Below are 22,676 nucleotides of genomic sequence, written 5' to 3'. Positions count from 1 at the left end.
TGTTGAATATAATGTAAATTATATCCTGGAAATCAGAAAATTTAAACACATCAAACTACATATTTTCATATAGAATAGAGTGAAGGAAAGAAGCAATACAACATTAAAATATAGTAAAAGTCAAACAATTGATAGGTACAATGTTAAATAATATTTACACATTATTCTTTAATGAGGTACATATAATATGGTTAAAAGGCAAGCTTAGGAAGAAACTTAGGTTGGATTTGAACCCTGCCATTTCCTAGCTATGAGACCATAAGTAAATATAAGAAATACCTCAAAGCTATATCTAAAAATAACAAATTTTTTTAAAACTTAAAAAAAGACATACCTCAAATCATCAGATATTTTTAACATGGAACTTTAATACCTCATGAAGTTGTGAAGAAAAATAATACATATAAATCCTTGGAAAACCACAGGTTTGTGTTATTTGCCTCCTGCTTTTGAATAAAAAAATACTTCTGAATTTCTCTAAGTAGGCATTACACATTGCCCTACATTATTAAATAAATTAACTTAAAAATTAAGGCTCTAGGGCTGGGATATAGCTCGGTTCACAGAACACTTGCCTTGAATGCATAAGGCCCTGAGTTCAATCCCCCCTCCCAAAAAAAAAAGACTTTAAGACTGTACATGAACACCAATAAAAATGTATCTTTTTCATTTCAACTTTTCAAAAAAGTTACTTATGAAGAAGAAATGTGAGGCCATATTTTAATGCACAAAACATCAAATTTCCTGGGAAATCAGCAATATTCCAAACATTTTGAATTTTACTAATAAAGGCCAATCCCACCCCTTTTTATTAAATTTCATTTCACTAATTATAATCCAAAGGGGTTCAGTGGCATCTCACCAAAAAAATTATAATTATCAAATTATATAACTGGAACTCTCTCACACTTTGCCCTTTTTCCAAAAAGTAAGTCACTGTACATCATAAACAATAAAGTACCTTATTCTGTAGAGTACATTATGCCTTGTTGATTCATCTATATGGAAGACGTGGTTTGGGGGATACCAGATCCTGTCTGTTTCACTCATTAAAGCAAACATATTATGATACACAGGTGTGATACCTAGAAAAGAAGCAGAAATAAAAATGATGACAGATAGTTTAAAAAAAACTTGTTAGAAATCAGGAGAAAATGCAGTAGCAATAGAAAACTTCTGGTACAACAACATTTAAAACTGAACTTTTAATCAGACACCTTTTATGCTCCATATTTTTAAAATATGACTGTTGATTGGGCGTGGTGACATACACCTGTAATCCTAGGTATTTAGGAAACTGAAGCTGGAAGATCTCAGGTTCAGGGCCATCTTCAGCAGCCTCGGCAAACTAGCAAGACCCTGTCTCGAAAAAATACAAGAGCTAGGGATGCAGGCCAATGGTAGAGTACTCCTAGGTTTAATCACCAGTACTGCCTAGTGATTAAATATATATAAAAACAAAAAACAAACAACAACAAAATATCCCAATAATCATCTCACACACAGATTCTCACACACACACACACACACACACACACACATACTCACACCCATCCTTCATGCAGTTTTTTTTAAAATCCAGTTTTAATTGTCTTCTGTAGAAAGGTTAATTCATACGTTCAAGTTTCCTTTAATTGAAGGGAAGCCTATTTGTGTATGTACATATGTGTGTGTGTTTTTATTGATATGGAGAGTATCAAATCATTAAAATATTTAGAAATCATCCAACACTTTTAAAAGAATGATGGAATGATGAAATGGTTTCATTTTAAAATGAAAAGTTTTATACAATCCACTAGTAATTACATCTCTTTCACCTTTATTTTTTATTTTTTTTTCTTATAAAGACTTTAAGATCAGCATCTTTACTGTCAACTTAAAATGTACAAGGCTACATGATTTTATCAGATATTTTAGGCAACAGATAAATGGTTGAAGGGCACTGAGTTAAAAAACATATAGAAAACCTAAGCCTCACAAATCCTACATATTATTTTCAAACACATATAAAACATTCACATACATGCATACAAGCACACAAATGCACACAAAAATCATCTGAACTTGGGGCTGGGAATGTGGCTCAGGCGGTAGTGCGCTCCTCTGGCATGCATGCGGCCCGGGTTCGATCCTCAGCACCACATACCAACAAAGATGTTGTGTCCGCCGAGAACTAAGAAATAAATATTAAAAATTCTCTCTCTCTCTCTCTCCCTCTCTCTCTCTCTCTCTCTCTCTCTCTCTCTCTCTCTCTCTCTCTCTCCTCTCTCTCACTCTCTCTTTAAAAAAAAAATCATCTGAACTCAAAATTAGGTCTCCACAAATGTCAAAGAAAACCAAATATTCATGTTTTCCTAGTGATGCTTCAATTAAATCAGAAATGAATATGTAAAAATGATTTTAAATCCTTTATATATGAAATATAAACTTCACAAAAACAAAGAGTATTTTTATTCTAGTAATATTTTCATTCTTTTCCATTGCAGACAAAAACAATATCAACCCTACACTGTCAACAAAGATTTAAATTCTGAATTTAAACTGTTAACATAACTATCTATAGATGTATAATAATTTCAGCAGGAATTAAAAAAACATTATTCAGTAGCAACTTTTAAACTGTATCCCTGCAATCATTCTTTTATTTATAAATATTTCTAAATATCTCAGATTTTAATTTCTTCAATATTTTAATTTCTTAAAATTTAATTTTAATTTAAAAATTAAATTAAAATGCATAAATTAAAATGCATTTATAGTGAATGATTACCAAATACCACACATTATAAATTTGTGAACTACAACTAGAAAGACTCAGAAGGAAAATTATAGCTACAATCTGCTGACATTAGAATATAGCAAGAAAGATCTAAGTATCTGGGCTGGGATTGTGGCTTAGTGGTAGAGCGCTTGCCTAGCATGCACAGGGGCCCTGGATTCGATCCTCAGCACCGCAAAAAAATAAATGAATGAAATAAAGGTATTGTGTCCAACTACAACTAAAAAACAATAAATATTAAAAAAAAAAGATCTGAGTATCTAACCCATTACATTAGAGAACAAAAATGAAGGAAGCACAGATAAAAAGAAGTTAACAGAGGATACTCAATAGAGAATTGACAAAAGATAATTCTTTGGAATTACTTACAAAATAAACATGTCTTTGTTAAGTCTAAAAAAGAATAAATGGCATAAACACTATGAATTTTTAAAAAACATAATTATAGGCTGTGAAGGCCAAAAGATAGTACTGCAACTACAAATAAATTTGAAAATAGTGGACAATTTTGAGAAAAATACAATTTTAGAAACTAAGTTCAAGAAATAAAAAAACTCCATTGGAACTATAATCATGAAAGACATAGAATCAACCCACTTTAAAATGGAGAAGACAGAAAAAGAGGAAGGAAAATAACAAAGAAGAAAGGAAAAACCATCAGATCTGAATGGAATTTATATGTGAATTCAACCAAACAAGAAAGACAATTCCGTCTTAAACATACTATTACAGAGAACAGAAAAGAAGCAAACAGAGAGTTGAAACTGGCCATGAAACCCAAACCAGACAGAGATCATAAAAGAGTAATCTCACTTACCAAAATAAATGTAAAAAATCCTAAACTAAGGGAGATCCAAGATGGTGGGCTACAAGAAGGCTGAATTCTGTGTAACTCTGTGACCTGGGATTCAAGTAGTGGGAATATTGTTTCTCTGTGAGTGATTAGTGGACTCCCAACAGCTACTCCTACACAGGTCTCCAGGCCTTAGCATTAACACAAATCTCCCAGCCACATGCCGAGGCAGGACCCCTAGGTGCCCAAGCAGGACCACCAGCATCAGCATCCATGCATGACTCTCAGCTGCCCACCCAAGTAGGAATCCTGGCCACTATCCACGCTCAGGAATTCTGGCTGCCACTCCCATGTGGATTCACCATCTACTAACGTGGGACACCCCCAGATGCCTCCATCTTGGGACACTTCAATCACCGCCATAGTCCCCTACAGGCAATAGCCTACACCTGGGGACACCTCACAGGGTCTAGAGACAGCTGCCAGCCACAACACAGCACACCACAGAGCTGCATCTGTGAACACGCCACCCACAACTACTGCCCATCCCCATACGGCCTGACACCCCATTGCTGAAAGCAGCTGTCTCCATCTTGGGACACCTTCGTGGCCATCTTTAATTAGGGCAACCTCCAGCTTAGAACACCAACTGGGGCTCAGAAGCAATATCAAGATATCTTTAGTCCCCAACTGTCCCCATCTGCCTGGCAGCCACAAACCCAGCACAGTGCTTGCAGCTATGTGGACAATGGATAGTACGCAAAACCTGGTTCTAAACTGCCCAATACAAAACACCTCTCCATGACATGTGCAAAGCTCCCAGAGCACAGCCCACACGACCTTCAGAGAAAAGGGTTCCTGATTGGGAAGCAGAAAGGGAGTGGGTGAGTGAGATACAGCTTAGAGACTAAATTAGAGACCAGGAATTGTGAGGTTTACAGGTAATATAAGAATATAAGACCAGGCACCCACATCATAGGCTCTCCCAGAGGAGATCCTTGGGGTACAGTCTCCCATCTGGGACCAGCAAGTGCTATATCCCACATCTAGGAGCTCTGACCAAAGACTGACACTCCCACCATCCTGAGGGTGGAGATACCAGTGAATAATAGACAACCCCACCTGTTGGACAAGAAGGGAGGCAGGAAAGATACTGATCTCCAACCGGAACAATCCTTGTATCTTCCTTCAAGATTTTCTTTTCTCTCTCTCCTGCCCTCACATCCCCAACATTGTGAAACCAAGTATTTTTCATAAATTAGGCTACTGAGAACTGAAATGTCTGAATGTATATTACAGTGGTGTTGTATATTCTTTCTTCTACCTCCTATTTTTACATTTTTTAATTTGTCTTAATATTTCTATTGTCTTCCCACTTACTTGTCTCCCCAGAAATCACTTTCTCTCTCTTCTCCTGCTACTAACCAACTTCCTTAGATTCCCCTTTCACACATCTTTAATTCTTTCTAAGATCTAATAACTCTATATCCTCACCTCCTATCCCCTCACCATTTCATCCTATACCTCAACCTGGTTCTTTGTCTACCATCAGAAACTGTAGATACTTTTCCAAACCTACTGTTTACATTGTTGATAATAATTGAACTCACCATTTCTGTATATTATGACAAAACCATAAACATCTTAATAGCAGCTACTTGGTTTAAGGTTGTATATTGTTTGTATTGTGATCTGTTAATATTGTTCTCCTCCTTAAAGGAGAGGTATTGGAAACCTACAGGGACACTATAAGCAGATAGGATAAAAACTGTAACATCTTGAATCTGCAGTGCTAGAAGGGAAGAAACACAAACAAGAAAAAACAAGAAAAGAAAGTGTCCCAAACAAATCAAGATACTACATTATTAGAATCCATGGGTAGCACAACAGAAGAAATTACAAATAAGGAATTCAGGATGTACGTAATTAAAATGTTCTGTGAACTAAAGGATGATATAAGAGAGGAAATACAGGCAGCAAAAGATCATTTCAATAATTAGCTACATAAACAAATACAGGAAGCAAAAGATTACTTCAATTGAGGTTCTGAAAAAAAAAATCCTTGAAATAAAGAAACAACAAACCAAATTTAAAACCCAATAGAAAGCACCACCAATAGATTAGAACACTTGGTAGACAGGACCTCAGACAATGAAGACAAAATATATAGTCTTGGAAAGTATATTGACCACACAGTGAAGATGGTTAGAAACCATGAGCAGAATATTCAAGAATTATGGGATAACATAAAAAGACCAAATTTAAGAGTTACTGGGATAGAGGAAGGCATAGAGTTTGAAGTCAAAGGAATGAACTATCTAGTCAATAAAATAATATCAGAAAATTTTCCAAACATCAAGAATGAATTGGAAAATCAAATACAAGAGGCTTACAGGACACCAAACATACAAAATCACAACAAATCCACACTAAGTCACATTATAATGAAAATGCTTGACATACAAAATGAAGAGAGAATTTTAAAAGCCACAAGAAAAAGGAATCAGATTACATATAAGGGAAAACAATTACAATATCTGCAGATTTTTCAACCCAGACCTTGAAAGCTAATATCCTGGAACAACATATACCAAGCTCTGAAAGGAAATGGATGCCAACCAAGAATCTTATATCCAGCAAAATTAAGCTTTAGATTTTATGATGAAATAAAAACCTTCCATGATAAACAAAAATTAAAAGAATTTACCACTAGAAAGCCTGCACTACAGAACATAATCAGAAAAATATTCCATGAGCAGGAAATGAAAAACAGCAATGAAAATCAGAACAGGGAGGTTTTACACTAAAGGAAAATCAATCAAAGGAGAAACCAAGTCAAGTTAAATACCAAAAGTAAACAAAACATGACTGGAAAAACAAATTGTGTCTCAATAATAATCCTGAATGTTAATAGCCTAAACTGACCAATCAAAAGACATAGATTGGCAGCTTGGATTTTAAAAAAAAAAAGACCCAACAATATGCTCCTTCAAGAGACTCATCTCATAAGAAAAGACATCCACAGACTGTAGGTGAAAGGTTGGGGAAAAAACATACCACTCACATGGACTACAGAAAAAAAAAAACAGATATTTCCATCCTCATATCAAATAAAGTAGACTTCAAGCCAAAGTTAATCAAAAGGAATAAAGAAGGACATTTTATACTAATTAAAGGAACCATACATCAACAAGTCATAACAATTTTAAGTATATATACCCCCAAACAATAGAGCATCTACATTCATCAAACAAACTCTTGTCAAGTTCAAGAGTCAAATAGACCACAACACAATAATGGGTGACTTTAATACACCTCTTTCACCACTGGATAGATCTTCCAAAAAGCTAAACAAAGAAACTATGGAACACAATAATACAATCAATAACTTATACTTAACAGATATGTATAGAATATTTAATCCATCAAGGAGAATACATTTTCTTCTCAGCAGCACATAGATACTTCTCTAAAACTGACCATATATTATGCCACAAAGCAACTCTTAGCAAATACAAAAGAGAAGAGATACTACCCTGCATTCTATCAGATCATAATGGAATGAAACTGGAAATAAATGATAAAATAAAAAATGGAAGCTACTCCTACACCTGGAGACTAAATAATATGCTACTAAAAGAACAATGGGTGCAAAACACACCAAAAAGGAGACTAAGAAATTCTTAGAGGTAAATGAGTACACTGATAGAACATATCAGAATCTCTGGGACACTACAAAGGCAGTACAAAGAGGGAAGTTTATTGCATGGAGTTCATTCCTTAAAAGAAGAAAAACTCAACAAATAAATGGTCTAATATTACATCTCAAAGCCCTAGAAAAACAAGAACAAATCAACAACAAAAGCAGTAGAAGATGGGAAATAATTAAAATCATAGATGAAATCAATGAAATTGAAATAAAAGAAACCATTGAAAAAAATTAACAAAACAAAAAGTTGATTCTTTGAAAAAATAAAATTGATAAAACTTTACCATGCTAATGAAGTTAAGGAGAGAGAAAACTCAAATCACTAACATTTAAATCACTAACATTAAAAAAGGAAATATCATGATGAGCATTACAGAAATGCAGAAGATAATTAGAAATTATTTTGAAAATTTGTACTCAGATAAAATAGAAAATATCAAAGCCATCGACAAATTTCTAGAGTCATATGATTTGCCGAAACTGAATCAGGATGATATACACAAGTTAAACAAATTGATTTCAAGCAATGAAATAGAAGATGTCATCAGAAGCCTACCAGCCAAGAAAAGCCCAGGACTAGATGGATATACAGCTAAGTTCTACAAGACCTTCAAAGAAGAACTAATACCAATACTCCTCAAATTATTTCATGAAACAGAAAAAGAAGGAACACTTCCAAACTCATTCTATGAGGCCAATATCACCATGATTCCAAAACCAGACAAACACACTTCAAAGAAAGAAAACTTCATATCAATATCTCTAATGAACATAGATACAAAAATTCTCAATAAAATACTGGCAAATTGAATAAAAAATATATCAAAATTATAATGTACCACAATCAAGAGGGATTCATCCCAGGGATGAAAGGTCGGTTCAACATATGAAAATCAATAAATGTAATTCATTATATCAACAGACTTAAAGATAAGAATCATATAATCAACCCAATAGATTCAGAAAAAGCATTCGACAAAATATAGCACCCTTCATGTTCAAAACACCAGAAAAACTAGGGATAACAGGAACAGACCTCAAAATTGTAAAAGGTATATCTGCCAAGACTAAGGCCAACATCATTCTGAATAGATAAAAATTGAAAGCATTTCCTCTAAAACTGGAACAAGACAGGGATGTCCTCTTTCACCACTTCTATTTCACATAATTTTTGAAACACTAGCCAGAGCAATTAGAACAAAGAAATTAAAAGGATATGGTTAGGAAAAGAAGAACTCAAATCAGCACTATTTGCTGACAATATGATTCTATACCTACAAGACCCAAAAAAAATTGCACCAGAAAACTTCTAGAACTAATAAATGAATTCAGCAAAGTAGCAGGATATAAAATCAACACCAAATCAAAGGCATTTCTTTACATGAGTGACAAATCCTCTGAAAGGAAAACTACCCCATTTACAATAGCCCCCCCAAAAAATAAAATACTTGCAAATCAACTTAACGAAAAAGGTAAAAGACTTCTACAATGAAAACTACAGAATGCTAAAGAATGAAATTAAAGAAGACCTTAGAAGATGGAAAGATCTACCTTGTTCTTGAATAGCAGAATTAATATTGTCAAAATGACCATACTACCAAAAGCAATATACAGTTTTAATTCAATTCCAATCAAAATCCCAATGACATTCCTCATAAAAATCGAAAAAGAAGTCATGAAATTCATCTGGAAAAATAAGAGACCCAGAAGAGCTAAAGCAATCCTTAGCAAGAAGAGTGAAGCAGGTGATATCACTATACCAGACCTTAAACTATACTGTAGTGCAATTATAACAAAAACAGCATGCTATTGGCACCAAAACAGACTTGTAGACCAATGGTGCAGAATAGAGGACACAAAGACAAACCCTCATAAATACAGTTACCTCATGTAAGACAAAGGCACCAAAAACATATATTGAAGAAAAGATAGTCTCTTCAACAAATGGTGCTAGGAAAACTGAAAATCCATATGCAGCACAATGAAATTAAACCCCTATCTATCACCATTCACAAAATTCAACTCAAAAGTGGATCAAGGACCTAGAAATTAAATCATAGATCCTGCACCTAATAGAAGAAAAGGTAGGCCCAAATCTTTGTCATGTTGGATTAGGCCTCAACTTCCTTAATAAGACTCCTATAGCACAACAAATAAAATCAAGAATCAATAAATGGTATAGATTCAAACTAAAAAGCTTTTTTTAAGCCAAAGAAATGATAATTTAGGTGAACAGACAGCATACAGAATGGGAGCAAATTTTTACCACACACACATCAGATAGAGAGCACTAATCTTTAGTATATATAAAGAATTTAAAAATCTTAACACCAAAAAAACAAACAACCCAATCAACAAATGGGTGAAGGAACTGAATAGATACTTCTCAGATGAAAAATAATGAATTAACAAATATATGAAAAAAGATTCAACATCTCTAGCAACTAGAGAAATGCAAATTAAAACTACTTTAATATTTCATCTCACTCCAGTCAGAATGGCAGCTATTAAGAATACAAACAACAATAAATGTTGGCAATGATGTGGGGGAAAAAGACACATTTATACATCGCTGGTGGGACTGCAAATTGGTGCAACCACTCTGGAAAGCAGTATGAAGATTCCTTGGAAAACTTGGAATGGAACCACCATTTGATCCAGCTATCCCACTCTTTGGTTTATACCCAAAGGACTTAAAAACAGCATACTATAGTGACGTAGCTACATCAATGTTTAAAGCACCACAATTCACAACAGCTAAATTGTGGAACTAACCTAAATGCATTTCAGTCAATAAATGGATTAGAAAAACATGAGATATATATATATATATATATATATATATACACACAAAATATAATACTACTCAGCATTAAAGAGAATAAAATCATGGCATTTGTAGGTAAATGGATGTAATTGGAGAATATAATGCAAGTAAAATAAGCCAATCCCAAAAACTAAATGTCGAATGTTTTCTCTGATATGGGGATGCTGATCCATAATGAGGATGGACAGGGAACACAGAAGGATGGAGAGACTATATATAGGGTAAAGAGAAGGGAGGGAAAGGGAGGAGAAATGGGGGAAAGACAGTGAATGAGATGGACATCATTACCCTAAGTATATGTATGAAGATACAAATGGTGTGACTCCACTTTGTGTACAACTAGAGACATGAAAAATTGTGCTCTATATGTGTACTATGAATTGAAATGCATTCTACTGTCATGCATAACATATTAGAATAAATAAATATTTTTAAAAACTCCTAAACTAGGGCTGGGGATGTGGCTCAAGTGGTAGCGCGCTTGCCTGGCATGCGTGTGGCCCGGGTTCGATCCTCAGCACAACATACAAACAATGGTGTTATATCTGCCGATAACTAAAAAATAAATATTAAAATTCTCTCTCTCTCTCTCTCCCTCTCTCACTCTCTCTCTAAAAAAAAAAAGAACAAAAAACAACAAAAAAAAAACTCCTAAACTAAGTACCAGCAAAGCAAATCCGCCAATATTTCTTTAAAAATATTCATCCATTTATCTTAGGATTGGCAGAGATAACAAAATCTAAATAAATATATATATATATATATATATATATATTAATGTAATTCATCACAATAATGTATTAGGGCAGGTTTCAAGATGGCTAAATAGCGATGGTCACTTTCCTGGCTGCTTCATGACATAAAACTAAGAAAGCAGACAGGCAGTTTCTCAGCAAGGTAGGTGAACAAAAATAAAGCAGGGCAGAGTACTGGAATTTAAAACTGGACATGCAAAGCTGATAGATTGATCTGGGAGTCAGGAGGTTGAATATAATAAAATCAGGGAGAAATCCCCAGCACCACAGCTGCTATTGCAGCCAGAGGCACAAGCCAGAGCAGTCCCTTTGAGAGCAAAGCAGAGGGATGAGGGAGTTAAAGGAACCCACATTTTTAGGAGGCCTGATGTGTGTCTGAGGTATGGAGAGTTTAGAGACCAAAGACACTGCCTGACTAAAATGAAAGGCATGCTATACAATATCCTTATGAGGGAAAGGAGCCACCATCTCTTCTGGAAGCATGTAGAAAACAGAGGAAGGAACCATTTTGCAGCTGTGGTGTGGGAGTCGGCATCTGAGGGAAACAATTCCTGGTAAACCAGAGTTTGGCCCAAAATATAAGCCTGGTAACCCACACTGCACAACAAGAAGTGTGCCTAAGTGACTAGGAAAAAATCAAATGTGGAGAGAGGTTTACACGGGGGACAACTGGTTGTGGGAACTCACCCAACTTCCCTCCTGTCCCTCGAATCCAGCGGCTGGCAGGACTGTCTGGGAGAGACTAACCTGGCCAGGAATTCAAAAGGGCGGGGCTGGGGAGGGGGTTTCAGTTTGAAGACTGAATCTGAGACCAGGAAACTTGAGGGTGCACAGGTAACATAGTGGACTGAGAATTAGCTCCTCTGCCACACAAGTGTAATCCAGGAGAGCTCAATGGGTTGCAGTCTTCCATTGTGGACCATCAACTGCTGGGCACTAGACCTACATTGATTTAAAATCTCCAGACCAGCTGGCATTCCGCCAAGAGCCTGGAGGCCACCTAAGTCCAAGCCCCACCTCCATGAATTCCACCTATAGGATTACCTCTCTCATTCTATCAATCCAACCAAAGAGCGGGGCATCACACTGCAGAGGACACCACCTAACACTGCTGAGAATCTTTCGAACTCCAATCGAACTTGAACTTTTCTTGAGATGTTTTTTTCTTCTTTTTTATTCTTTTCTTTTGTTTAGTTGTTACCTTAATGATTCATAAACATCTATACATACTTATATTTGGGTTTTTTCCTCATTTTTAGAATTTTTGAAGCCAATTATTTTTCATGGATGAGTTTTATTTTGAGGACTAAGATGTTTGTTTAGTATATTTCAGTATTGTTTGTATTCTTGTATTTCTGTTTTTAATTTTTTTTTAATTTTACTTTATGTTTTTTCTCTCACTTATTTTTCCCTTGATTCTCTTTCTCTCTTTTCTCTGTTATTAGCTAATCTCTACTGTTCTCTTTTTCACTCGTCCTTTAATTTTTTAATTCTATCTTCTCTCCTTTTCCTTCATAATCATCACATCTTATATCACCTTCTGTTCTCTCCCTGTCCACCATCTGAAATTGTAAACACTTTTGCACACTTGCTGTTTTTATTGTAGGCAATAACAATAATGTTTATTGTGACAATTAACATTATAGATGTCATAGCAGCAAATATTTGGTTTGATGCTGTATATTGCTTGCTTTGGTGGTAGTTATTATCTGTCTCTCTCTACATGGTGAGGTTCTGGAAACCTTCAGGAATATCGTAAGTCCATAGGGTAGAAACTCTACTACCTCAGATCCATACTGTTAGATGGGTAGTCACACAAACAATATGAAAAATCAAAGGAACAAATCATCCCAAACAAAACAAGATATTCCAGTAACAAAATTCATCAACTCCACAGTGGAAAAAATGTCAGAGAAGGAGTTTAGAATGTATATAGTTCAACTTATCTGTGAGGTAAAGTACCATATAAGTAGTGAAATCAGAGAGGAAGTGAAAGATCACTTTAATAAAGAGATGGAGATTCTGAAAAAAAATCAAGCAGAAATCCTCAAAATGGAGGAATCAATAAACCAAATTAAAATTTCAATGGAAAGCATCACCAATAGACTAGGAATACTTGGAAAACAGAGTTTCAGACAATGAAGACAAAATATATACTGTTGGCCATAGATAAAAGATGTTAAAAGACCATGAACAGAACTTCTAAGAAATATAGGATAACCTTATCAGATAAAATTTAAGATTTACTGGGATAGATGAAGGTTTGGAGACATAAACCAAAGGAATGCACAATATTTTCAATGAAATGATACCAGAAAGTTTCACAATAATAAAGAAATATTTAAAGTAAAAAAAATGGAAAAATTATAAATTTACAAAGTTCAGTGGTGAGTACCCTAGTACCTACTTTTTTTTATAAATGAACTATTATTTGACATTTTATAATTAAAACAGAATTAAAAATTAACAATGGCAAAAATGGAAATAAATTATTCATAGTACAGCAAACCCATATGACTAATAATCATGCAAAGGAGAATAATATGTAGTATTGAAGGAAATACAAACTAAAATTACATGAGAGCACTGTATACCCACTCATCTAGCAAAAACAATAAGGATAAACACATAGTACTGAACTGTAGTGAAAATGATATTGCTACAATAGTACTAGAAATAAAAACTGGTACAGTTCTAAGAAAGCAATATATAATGCAATATATAATGCAACTTGAAATTGATGTCTACAAAAATTGAAAATAACACTTCAGCCCAACAACCACTCCTATGTATTCCTAAAAGGGTAATAAGGAGGTAAGAAAACAGAAACAAAACAAAACATAAATTTAAGAGCAGAAGATAAGAAAAACTTGTGGTCATAAGAGCAAATGTAAATGGTTTAAGTGGATTTTTCACAATGTGTTTTCATAAGAAAAGCATTATACAGAAATAATAACTATGTAATTAAGGAAAAGATCACAAACAATCATAAGGAAGGGCTGCCATAATTATCAGTATGGAGACTATGAGTACAGGAAGGAAAGAGTACAGTGGAGAAGAAACTTCATTTTTGTTAAAAGGAATTCAGAAGATAGAAATGGAAACCCCTCATGTAAAAAAGGAATAAAAGTGAAAGAAAAGAGAAAAAAGTAAAAAGTTGTCAAGAATAAAAAAAAGAGGTAAAGCAATACCAAGATGAGGCAGGTATCCTATAGTTCATCTTCAAATTACAGAGAATAATGACTTATGTAAACTTTAAAATAACCATAACAATGTCATTCAAATAATATACCAAAAAATTATTTTGACTAGGTGAATTATGTATTGAAGAATATTTTAAACTTGGACATTCAAATGCCATCATCTAATTAATCAAACATCATAATTCCATGTCTATGCCTTGAACTTCTTTTATTTAGAAGGTATAATTCTCCTCTACCACTAAGTGTCTAGGTACACAAGAAACACAGTGAGAGATGAAACTGCCCAAGAAGGGGCCATAAGAAGCCTGGTATACCATTTAGAAAAACACTAGAAAGAGAACCTTAATTTCAAAGCTGGCATTTATTTTAAATGTCACCATCTAAATAAAATTGTAATCTCTATTCTTAACATATTATAAGGATTTTTTAGAATAATACAATGCCATGACTTTTCAAACATTAGGGCATTTATATAAAGCATGAAAAATAAATTCATATTCATGACTCATCAGAATTTCTGAAATGATGAATAATGAATTTTTAATATAAATAAGACCCTATACCTTAATTGGAGGTATCAAAATAAGAAAATGAATGTGTAGATATATAAATTGACACAAATAGGTCAGAAAAAGAAGATAAGCACCTAAAGAAAAATGGTTGGATTAGCACTGCAAACAAATAACAAAAGACAACACTTATAAGTCATGTTTAGTCAAAGATTTCTTATTCCAAAATTGTAGCTATATATTATATTAGTTACATTTGTTTCTTAGTAATTTACATTAATTGGGTGGTCCTAAAGAAGAAGAAAAAGTAGTAATAATATATTTGAGATATATTTTATAATGAAAAACCATGAGCCCCAAAATAAACATTGCCTCCTCTAATTGTTATTGTTAGATTGCTGGGTCACAGCAGTAAAAAAAAGCTGACTAAAACACCAGTATGCCATATCCAAATTCTTTTTACTCTTATCTATCAAAAATCACTAAGTATGTTTCTTTCTTTCCCAAACCATTTCACCAGAATTGTCATTCAGATTCATAATCTAGAGGAGATCTAGCCATCCTTCTGCTAACATTAACAGAGTCCTTATTTTACAATAGGTGCAAGGCAAGTATTATAAATACAAGAATGAAGAAGAATGCCTAATATTAAGGCTCTCAGAGTATAACAGATGAGACAAATAAGACATTGGAAAATTACAATTCAAAAAGTTTAGTGCAATTAGTAGAGACCACAGAAGAACAGAGAGGTACAGAAAAGAGGTAAAAAAGTTATCACAAGGGTCAGTAGAGTAAAAATTTCCAAAAAAAAAAAAGGCTTCTGAAAATGTAATTCATAAGCCAAAATACTTAGGAGCTAGGTATTATATTCTACATAATTCCAGGCAGAAATCATAAAATGTACATAGACATGGAGGTGGAACTGTATATTAGCTGTAAATGTTTCTGGAGCTAAAATAAGTTATACAGAAAAAAAAAAAGTGCTACATAACCTAGCGGTTATAGATAGGATGAGCATATAAGCCAGATGGACCAAATAATTTCAGTTCACGTATAGTGTCTCAGCATAATAACAATTAGTATTAGTGTTAGTATTTTGGTGGTGCACCACATACAAACAAAGATGTTAAAAATAAATATTTTAAAAAAAGTGTATTCAGTTATTGTTAGATGGAATGTTCTATTGATATCTGTTAAGTCCATTTGATTTATAATACTATCCAAGTACAAAGAATTTTACTGAGCTGAAGTCTGGGTGACCTACCTAATGGTGAGAAAGGTATGTTGATATCACCCAGTATTATGGTACAGTCTATCTGGGGCTTTAATTTGATTAGTATCTATTTTATATAATTATCTATACCCACATTGGGGACATAAATATTTATAATTGTTATATCTTGTCTTGTTGGATTATTCCCTTTACTAGTATAAAGTGACCTTATTTGTCTCTTCTAATTAATTTTGGTTTGAACTCTGATTGAGATGAGAAGAGTTATTCCTATATGTTTTAGGGCTCCATTCACATAGTATATCAACTTCTATACTTGCCCTTTCAGCCTGTGACTGTCTTTGTCTGTAAGGTAAGTCTTTTGCAAAAAACATAGTTGGGTCTTATTTTTTAATCCATTCTGCCAGCCTATGTCTTTTAAACGGAGAGTTTAGACCATTTACATTCAATGTTATTATAGAGAGATGTTTGTTAATTCTGCTGTTTTGATTTATTCATGTTTTATTTGGTTCATGTTTTATTTGGTCTCATTTATTTAGTATCCTCAAATGAGATTTGTTCATTTATGATTTCTGGAGTTTGTATTTTGCTTCTTCTGTGTGGAATATTTCTTTAAGTAAGTTCTGTAATGCCATTTTAGTAGTCATGAATTATTTTAGTTTCTCTTTGTTTAGAAAAGTTTTTATTTCTTTTTAGATTTTTAAGGATAACTTTGCTGTATAAAACAATCTTGGTTGACAGTTATTTTCTTTTAGGATTTGAACACACCAAACTAAGCTCTCCTGGCTTTTATTAGAGTTTGTGCTGAGAAATGAGAAGTAATCCTGACTGGCTTACCATAATGTGACCTGACATTTTTCTCTTGAGGCATTTAAATTCTACCCTTGTTCTGAAGGTTAGGCATTTTTTGATCTCTCTTTGGAGTTCTGGATGCATCTTATATCTGGATGTCCATCTCATTCTCAATGTTTGGAAATTTTTCTGTTATTATTTCCCTGAAGAGACTTCTTATTCCAAATAGCATGCATCTCACAAGTCTCCTCAATTCCAATGATACTAAATTTGACCCTAATATTTTCCCAGAGTTCTTGTATATTCTGGTTATGATTACTTATTTTCTTTATTCTGTCTGAATGTTCATGGCTTGCCACTTTGTCTTCCAGCTGAGAGAGTTTGTATTCATCATGGTCTATGCTATTGGAAAAACTTTTCAACTGAGCATTTTATTTGATTTATTGTGACTTTCACTTCCAAAATTTCTGTTTGGTTCTTTTTCAATATTTCTTTCTCTTTATTGAATTTCTCATTCATATGCTATATTGACTTTCTTAATTCATTCAGTTTTTCTGCATTCTCTTAGAATTTATTGGTCATTTTTATAATCATTCTTTTTAATTCTTCATCTGGTATTTCATCCACTTTAATATCTCTGGAGTCAGTTGCTGGTGAATTATGAACTTAAGGAAGTGTCATGTTACCTTGTTTATTCACATTTCTTGTCTTCCTGTGTTGGGTTTTATGCATCTGTTAGGATGGATTTTTTTTCCATTCTTTTGTGGGGGCCCTTTTAGGGCACAGCCTTCTCTTGCCAAAGTATCCTAGAGTAATCTGAATTGATACCCCCTTATAGGTGTGGTAATCACAGACCTTGTATTAATTCTATTTTTGCTATAGCTTTGGATGTCCATGAATAGGACCTAAATGCCTACTCTGAGGCATTCTTACTTAGGGCCTTATCATTAGTTTGGGTTTTTGTCTCTCCTGTTCTTTGTATAAAAGCATAGCTGTGATATGTGCCCATACCCCAGTGATTTGGTAGGCTGAGACAGGACAATCTCAAGTTCAAGACCAGCCTTAGCAAATTAGCAAGGTCCTCAGCAACTTAAACTTTGTCTCAAAATTTAAAAAAAAAAAAAAAGTTAAAGGAGTTGGGGATGTAACTCATGGTAAAATACCCCTGGGTTCAAGGCACAGTACAAAAAAAAAGTATAGCTGAAGTCTGAATGTTGTTAATTTATATGTGGAGCAAGGTGCCCTGTCTTTTGGCTGAGTTAGTTCAGCAGCAGATTCTCTAACCTGTGAATTTGTAGTATCCCTATAGTTTCCTAGTAACTCACAGAATAAGAGAAAACAACAGCAATAGCTAATAATATAAGCATTAAAATAAATACCTGACTCCTAATATAACATCTTCAACATTTTGTTCATTACTACAATGAACAAAAACAGTGGGGTCAGCATGAGCCAAAAGCAAAAACAATAAATAACCATGATCTGGCATTAAAGCAAATAGCAGGTGTCAACTATGTTATCCACACCAGTAATAACTGCACCAACATGAATGGTGGGGACAGAAGTTATATAAACTAATTAGTTCTAAAAGATGGTAAAAATACAGATCATTAAGAGAAAAGAAAATGTGACAGAAAGGTAGAAGAGAGTTTACAATGGTCAAAAAGAAAACAGAGAAAATCCAGAACAGGTGTAGCAGGTGATGGTTATGAGGAAGCAGTATGAGAAAAAGGAGAGGAGAAGAAATAAACAAAAGAGTAAAACAAAACAAAAAACTAAACAACCAAAAGCCCTAATCCTAAAAAGGGGAGTGGGGCAAGAAAAAATAACTACATTTTATTAAATTCTAAAAATGAGAAAAAAAGAAACAAAAAGGTACACTCATACATTGCTGGTGAGACTGAAAATTGGTGCAGCCAATATGGAAAGCAGTATGGAGATTCCTTGGAAAACTGGGAATGGAACCACCATTTGACCCAGCTATCCCTCTCCTCAGTCTATACCCAAAGGACTTAAAAACAGCATACTACAGGGACACAGCCACATCAATGTTTACTTCAGCACAATTCACAATAGCTAAACTGTGGAACCAACCTAGATGGCCTTCAACAGATGAATGAATAAAAAAAAAGTGGCATATAAATACACAATGGAATATTACTCAGCAATAAAAGAGAATAAAATCATGGCATTTGCAGGTAAATGGATGTCACTGGAGAAGATAATGCTAAATGAAGTTAGTCAATCCCAAAAAAACAAATGCCAAATGTTTTTTCTGATATAAGGAGGCTGATTCATAGTCGGGTAGAGAGGGAGAGCATGGGAGGAATGGACGAACTCTAGATAGGGCAGAGGGGTGGGAGGGAAAGAGAGGAGTCAGGGGGTTAGCAAGGATGGTGGAATGTGATAGACATCATTATCCAAAGTACATGTATGAAGACACGAATTGGTGTCAACATATTTTATATACAACCAGAGATATGAAAAATTGTGCTGTATATGTATAATAAGAATTATAATGCATTCTGCTGTCATTTATTTTATAAAATCAATTTTAAAAATTTTTTTAAAATAAATACATAATGTCCATATGTCCAAACACAAATCAACACAAGAATACCAAAAACAAATAAATAAAAACAGAAAAAAATATTCTTAATGAAAAATTAAGGAACTGTCTCCAGTGAGGTGATCAAAATAGTTGATGATAATGGATGCCTTCACATAACTATCTTTATTTCTATTTCTTCTTGAGATATTTACTGAGAAAAAGGGTATGGGGGAATGTTTTATGATGTTCACTGAGCTGACAATTAGAGTGGCCTAACCCTGAAGCTGGTTGAAATAGCTCTCATCTTCCCTTCTCACGAATATAAGGCACAATGGAGTTGGATGTACTTTCAATTAGAGTTTTGTCTGCACAGACCAGATGAATGAACTCTCTGGGCAGGGTTGCTACAGAGTTCTATGAGAGAAGTTCTTGTGGTTGGGGATTAAGTCTAATCAGTAATCAGGCCTTAGAGGCTTTGTTGGATGTTATTTGGTCTGGAGAGATTAGATCAACACACCTCTACGGCCTGTCAGGGGTCTGGATCTCAGAAGCCTCCAAAGAACTGTACTCATGCCAGGTGCAGTGGCACATGCCTGTAATCCCAGCAGCTAGGGAGGCTGAGACAGGAGGATCCCAAGTTCAAAGCCAGCCTCAGCAAATAGTGAGGCGCTAAGCAACGCAGTGAGAGCCTGTCTCTAATAAAATACAAAAAATAGGGCTAGAGATATGGCTCAGTGGTTGAGTGCCCCGGTTCAGTCCCTGTTCTTCAAACACACACACACACACACACACACACACACACACACACACACACACACACAGAATTATACTCAACCACAGGGAGCCAAACCTCCACATGCTCTGCTGCCCAGGAACACAACCTTCTGAGGCTTAATAATTGAGTGTGTTCACATCTACCTGTTTAAATTTCACAACCCTCTTCAGCTGGTCAGGTGAACCATCAGATTTAAAGGAAAAGCAGTTGGCTTCCCTTAATTTTTTCGGGCTTGAATCCCCCTGGATACAATCTTCTCTATGCCTGTTTCACTCATATACTGCCAGTTATCTCTAAGCTGAATGGTAGGTGCTTGCCAGGACAGTATGGCAATGTTTGTTATGATCTCCCTTACTCCTGCAGCAGCAAGCTGCAGTGTGGTCTCCTCAAGAGATGGCTGCTACCTCAGCTCTCCACTTTCTAGTTGAGAAACAGAGCACTTTTCAACATCCAGTTCACAGTGAAGTCTCTGGATCAGCTATTATTAGGCTGCTTTTCTGGGCTACAAATTTTTCCATACAAGATCTATCCATTGTATTTCTTTCTCTGTGTTATCCCTCCCCTATATGGTAAACCAGTGCCACTGTCTTTGCCCCTGCCTCAACAAGCTTGGTTCCAATGTACTTTTTAGTTGTTGTTGTTGTTCAATACACCCGAATTTCTGAGTCTCTAAGATACTCTGATTGTCCAATACTGAATCGTAGTGAAATCCCTTCTACCCACCTGGCTGAGAAGCAGTATTCCCAATGTTTAAATCCTGAGACATGGAGCAACTATGTATGCATTCTTCCTCTAACCTACCATCTTGAACCTCTCCTCCACAGCATAATTATTAATAACATTTCAAAAGGGTTACAGTTTGAAATGTGGCAACATAGTTATTCAATGTACAAAATCAGATATGGTTAAGTCCAAATTCTGCCAACTACCAGCTTGACAAACTTGTGATAGTTAATTTCTCTAAGCCTGTTTCATCATCTATGGAATTAAGACACACACACAAAAAAAAAAAAAACTGAGCTCATAAGAGAGTTGGAACAATAAAAGTGATGATATGATTAAAGTGCTTAGCAAAGCATATGGCACAAAAGAACAGGTTTCATAGCAAAGATCCCAGGAGCATGTCCTAACTGGGTTATATAAGCTACATAAATACTTTTTAATTGTTTGCTTATTTCTTCTAACTGAATCAATTAGACCAATACTTTTCTAACTTAATGTGTCTAAGAGTAACTTAGGGACTGTGTTAAATATACATCATTTTTCAGTAAATCTAAAAGGGCCTCAATTCTGTGACCTTGGAAAAAAATTTTAATAAACAGAATAATCAGAAAATCCACCAAAAAAATCAGTATCCAGAGTTACTGTATTATTTAAATATCCAGTTTTTAACAAAAAGACTATAAGACATGCAAAGAAACAGAAAAGTGTAATCCATACACAGGAAAAAAGAAAGCAGCAGATACTGTTTATAAAAGGATGTCAGATTTAACAAATAATTCAAAGCAGCCATTGTAAATATGTTGAAATAATTAAAGGAAACCATGATTACAGAAGTAAGGGAAGACAGATAGCTGTGAAAATAGTAGAATACATTGCTCCAAGTTTCTAGTCTTCCAAAGAAATTTAAAAAAAAAAAAAAGAAATAAAAGAAAAACTGAGTAAAAATTGTCACAGTGAACTCCATAAGAACTCTGAAAAATAGGGGCTGGGAATGTGGCTCAGGCGGTAGCGTGCTCATCTGGCATGCGTGCGGCCCGGGTTCAATCCTTAGCACCACGTACCAACAAAGATGTTGTGTCCACCGAGAACTAAAAAATAAATATTAAAAATTCTCTCTCTCTCTCTCTCTCTCTCTCTCTCTCTCTCTTTCTCTCTCTCTCTCTCTCTCTCTCTCTCTCTCTCTCCTCTCTCACTCTCTCTTTAAAAACAAAAAAGAACTCTGAAAAATAGTCAAAGATATGCAGTAATCAAATAATGCTGAATTAAGAAAATAATGACTTAAATATGGTAGGAAAATTTTGCAGCATTTTTACTTTCCCTCGAACCATCCCTTCCCTATTCAGTAAGGTGTTGAGGATGGTAAAAGGTGGTCTCAGTGTGGAATTCTGTTCCCTGGCTCTAGAATGTTCAGAGTCAACCTTAGTCTCAGTGGACTGTTTTTCTCTCTATTGATATTACTAGAGGCTGACCAAAAAACTGATGCAAGAAACTCACCTATGTTTCACTTAATTCAGAACTTTCTTGGGGCAGAAAAGTGATACAAGAAGATTCTTGACAACATTGTAAGGCAAATTAACAATTAATGCAATGTGGGGGCAAAGGTCTAAATCTGGGTCGAACAACAGACACAGTGAAAGCCAAACAGGAAATACAGGGAGAAAGTTTATTTGGGAAATTAGGGCACTGAAATGCACTCACATATATTGGAAAATAGAAAGGTTACTTCCATGCTAGTGGAAGGGCACTGAGAGAAGACTGTAAACTTTCACTTTATAATGGTCCAACTATATACTATCTACAAGAGACTCATTTTAAATATAAAGGCACAAATAGGTTGAAAGAAAAAAAGATAGAAAAAGATCATACATGAAAATAGTAAGCAAAGGCAGGCAAGCATAACTACAATAACATCAGACCAAACAGACTTTAAGGCAAAAAGTGTTATAAAAGATAAAAAGAACATTATGTAATCTTTCAAGAAGTATCAATCTTTCAAGAAGATATAATGATTATAAAGATATATGTAACT

At 34.5% G+C, this 22,676-nt stretch overlaps 1 protein-coding gene across 4 annotated transcripts in view; it reads right to left on the bottom strand.

Annotated features, from left to right (window-relative positions):
* Jak2 (Janus kinase 2) overlaps positions 1 to 22,676 on the bottom strand; it is a 131,489-nt gene that overhangs the window by 86,056 nt on the left and 22,757 nt on the right. For all 4 annotated transcript variants that reach the window (XM_005324056.5, XM_078047608.1, XM_040285729.2 and 1 more), the window contains exon 4: positions 962 to 1,085. In XM_005324056.5, the coding sequence (XP_005324113.1) occupies positions 962 to 1,085 (124 nt within the window). The remainder of the gene's footprint in view (positions 1 to 961; positions 1,086 to 22,676) is intronic.

Source organism: Ictidomys tridecemlineatus, chromosome 4 (genome assembly GCF_052094955.1).
Source record: "Ictidomys tridecemlineatus isolate mIctTri1 chromosome 4, mIctTri1.hap1, whole genome shotgun sequence".
Lineage (NCBI taxonomy): Eukaryota > Metazoa > Chordata > Mammalia > Rodentia > Sciuridae > Ictidomys > Ictidomys tridecemlineatus.
Note: the sequence above shows the minus strand (reverse complement) of the source record. Positions and strands in the feature narration are given on the sequence as shown.